Genomic DNA, 4182 nt, shown 5'->3' on the forward strand with positions numbered 1-4182 from the left:
CAACTAGACTGAAGAACAAAAGGACAGCAACTTGTCTGTTCCCCTTCCCCCAATTCCCCAGCGCTGTTCCCATCCCCCAATTACCCAATAAAAATCTTAAAAAAAAAAAAAGAATGATAGTATTTCCCTTAATATTTTGACTTATTTAATAAGTTACTTAATAGTTCAGACAAAAACTGCATTCTTGATACCTTCAGAAAAATCTTCCCTATAGTCCTTGGTGGGTGTAAATATAACTAATCAGAGTATCATTTTTAAAATTATCATGTACACATTAAGTTCTAAACTTCAATTTTGATTTGAGCATCTAGTACTTACTCAAGGAGGAACCATGTAGAACTGCGCAGTTGGGACAGTGATACAGGTCAATGTCAACAGCATGATGTTCTTCTACTCCAACACAGCTAAGATAAAAAAAAAATAAAGCCAATATGTAAATAAGTTGAAAATCTTTAACTTATAACAGATTGGTTGGAATTTAGCTGAAAAATGTATAACAATCTCACTAACAAATTTTGTGGAGTACAGAAACATATGCAAGGATAAATTTTATTCTTTTCCCTACACACTTGCTAATAATTGTGGGGAAGAATACACTCAATACATGGGAAGTGATTCACGATTAGCAGTAGTAGAAATATCAAAAGTAACTCAATTATAAGCCATAAGACCCTCAACCATTATGTAAATACTACTTATTATGGACTCAATATTTGTGTACCCCAAAGTTCACAAGCTGAAGCTGTAACCCCCAGTGTGACTGTATTTGTAGAAAGGGCCTCTAAGGAAGTAATTAGGTTAAATGAGGTCATAGGGTGGGGCCTTGGTCCCACAGGATTAGTGTCCTTATAAGAAGGGACACCAAAGAGCTTGCTCATGCTCTCTGTCTGCATGCACATGCTGAGGAAAGGCCATATGAGTACAAAGCAAGAAGGTAACCGTCTGCAAGCCAGGGAGAAAGCCCTCCCCAGAAACCAACCCTGGTGGACCTTGATCTGGGACAGCCAGCATCCAGAACTGTGAGGAAAAAAATTTCTGATTAGCACTCCTAGTCTTATAGCATTTTGTTATGGCAGCCCAAGCCAACTAAGACACGAACTAACTTTAAAATATGGCTGTCGGGCCGGCCGAGTGGCGCGATGGTTAAGAACTCGCTTGGGATGCCAGAGGGCCCCGGTTCGGATCCCACATATGAGGGCCAGTGACACTGCNATGGTAGAAAGTAAATCCCAGTTTTTAAAAATCTCATGAGAAAAAATCGAAAATCGTTAAGCAACCTTCCTAGAAAATCCTGTTAAGGCATGGTGTGTGTGTGTGTGTGTGTGTGTGTGTGTGTGTGTGTGTGTGTGTGTGTGTGTGTGTGTGTGTGTGTGTGTGTGTGTCCCTCATTTAAAATCACTTCTAAAATTCAAGAATATTTAATTCCAGGCTTTTCCCTTACATATATGTATAGATACACACCCCATTTTCTTTTCAATTGGGATCATTATGTTTATTCTGCTCACTTTTGTTATTATATCACAAGTATTTTCTCCTTATTAACTATTCAAAAGCAATTTAAAGGCAACCTAGAACTATTTTAAGGTAAAGATATATCATATTATAATCATTTTTTTAAATTCTTTCTGAATCTTTCTTTGAACAAAGTTGAGATTAATATTCACACACAAAAATCTGTTTCCCCCATTAATTCTTTGGGATGAATTCCTAAAAATGCTAGAAGACTCAGTATTTTAAAGATACTTGCATATATTGCAAAACTACCTCCAGAAAAGTGGCAGGTAACTCACTGGTAAGAGTTTACCAGTGCATATGATAAAGATACTACATTGTTTTAATGTTCATTTTTGCAGAACAGATTAGATTCGAATTAGATTAGATTGGGGCTTAGACAGCTATGGGTTCAAACTCCAGCTCTGCCCAACAGCTACATGAAACAGCTTGTTAGATCACTTTTCTCACATCATGCTATTATAAATATCAAAGGAAATACATAGGTAGAGTACTAACTTAGCATAGTGCCTGGTACCCAGTAAGCGGCCAATTGCTTTTAAATGTGCTGGATGTTAACCAAAGGTTACAACTGTCCTGTTGAATCAACATGCTTGACATATAAAATCAGCCACTGCAAGAGCTGACTGAATTTCTTAAAGGAAGAAGGCCAGTGAATGTTTTAGTAGTGGCCACAGCAAAAGGAAAAAAATTTTAAGTGGATTGCACATGCCTGAAAAACAATGAGAATATATGTTTAAGTGTTAGGTTGTTTTTTGATACCTGCCCTCAAATAGAGTTCTTAATTCCCATTAAGAGGGTAAAGTCTAAAGTCACCCTATTAAGTGGGTATTATACCGTCTAGATGGTATCTATTATAAGGATTCCTGGGGAACTCCGAAAGTAACAGGAATCCCTGGGTGGCAAGCAAGAAAAGCTTAATAGCAGAGGACAAGGGGCCAAAGGGATTACCCAAGTTGGGGGTGGAAGGTAAAGGGTCGGAAAGGTGAGCCTTAAAGCAAGGTGAAAGAGATTGCTGGATCTTGGGCATTTTCCTTATGGGTACTTAAAGTCGGATTTCTGCCCAGAAGAGAGGCAATGCCTGATTTTAGGCTAGTCAAGGACAGGAAGCACACGAAGGGCCAGGTAATAGTCTTCCCTCGGAAGCACTGTTATTCCAAGTGCAGGTTGTGATCTATTATGGATTGTGAAATCAATTTAGTGAGCATGACAAGCTTTTTAAAAAAATTAAAGAGTGCATCACATGTAGTAATATCTTAAACACTACATTCATTATTCTGCCTCATAGTAGCCCACTTAATATTTCATAGAATGAAATTTAAATTATTTCATTTTGGGGTTATATACTTAAATTCTAAACTAAATCTGTTATCAATTTTAGTTCTGTTTTTCTTCTTTAGATAACAACCTAGTATTATTTACTTCCTCCAAGAATTACACTCAGTCAATAATTATTTGAAGTTATATCTACATACTTCAATGCTACACAAAATAAAAACCTTTAAAAACATTTATGACAAGAAATTAGCCAAATACACATGTAACAATTCTACCAACCTGCTAAACTCAAATTTTATACTGTGTAGTAACAACGAAATAGATATTCTGTATTTTACAAGGAAATATTTTAATGCATTCATATAGCTTAAATTTATAAATCTGGTAAAGTTTAACATTTCTAACAAAACACATGAGCAGTCAGTTGTTAGTAGTCTCTTTTTAAAAATTACTTGCCCATAACCTCAAAACAAAATTTCTATTTAAAAACAAAAGTACTAGGAAAAAGGCTACATTCAAAATAAACAGGTTGCACAGGTTACTTTCATCTGAATATGCTTTGTTATCAAGGAAACGGTTCCGTTCAGTTCTAAAATGACTAAGTCTACAGTTTCTCCCTTTAGTTTAATGGACACAAAAACTCTAGTTTGCAGTCTACTTTTTAAAGAAATAAAAGTAGTTATAACATAATCCAAAGCCTTTAAAAATCTTCCCTTTCACATTTGTATAACAATAATTAATTTTTCAATCTATTTTTCTGAGGCACTGGTAAAAGGCTAACAATAAATATATTTTATATGTAATGCTGGTTCTCTCCAGAGGACATGAGCTTCCCTGCCTGTGCGCTGCTGGCTCAGGAACAAGAGTATTGGCAGAGAGTTGGTCTGGCCTTTGTCTTCCTCGGGATGGGGACAATAGTGGACAGGTTTCAAGCAGAGAGGATGGCGGCAGGACCCCAGGCCATACTCAACATGATCATCAAATTCAGAAAACAGAAGTAATATTTTAGCATATCACTGCCCTAAATTTCTCCTGAAAATATAATGCATGTCTGTGCATTTAAGTAGTCTTACTCTGTACACTGTCCCAAAATACTACTGAAAGATCACTTAAAATATTATTTATAGAGATAAGAAGTTAAAATCAGTTTTCAGAGTCAGAAAAAATTTACTTTATCACACTTCTCAAACTGAAGCTTTAAAAATACGTACTTGAGTTTGGGGGCATTGCACTAGCAATTAAGAATGACAGTATTTGGGGCCAGCCGAGTGGCACGTTGGTTAAGAGCTGGTTTGGGACCCCAGAGGGCCCCGGTTCGGATCCCACATATGAGGGCCAGTGACACTGCCCTCTACAGCTAAGATGCTGAACAACAGCTCAACCTGGAGCTGG

At 36.8% G+C, this 4182-nt stretch overlaps 1 protein-coding gene across 1 annotated transcript in view; it reads right to left on the minus strand.

The window, feature by feature from the left end:
* KDM7A (lysine demethylase 7A) overlaps positions 1-425 on the minus strand; it is a 42250-nt gene extending 41825 nt beyond the window's left edge. The window contains exon 1 of the mRNA XM_019653269.1: positions 319-425. Within this exon, the coding sequence (XP_019508814.1) occupies position 319 (1 nt within the window). The 5' untranslated portion in view covers positions 320-425. The remainder of the gene's footprint in view (positions 1-318) is intronic.
* Between the last annotated feature and the right edge of the window lie 3757 nt (positions 426-4182).

Source organism: Hipposideros armiger, unplaced genomic scaffold (genome assembly GCF_001890085.2).
Source record: "Hipposideros armiger isolate ML-2016 unplaced genomic scaffold, ASM189008v1 scaffold_201, whole genome shotgun sequence".
Classification (NCBI taxonomy): Eukaryota; Metazoa; Chordata; class Mammalia; order Chiroptera; family Hipposideridae; genus Hipposideros; species Hipposideros armiger.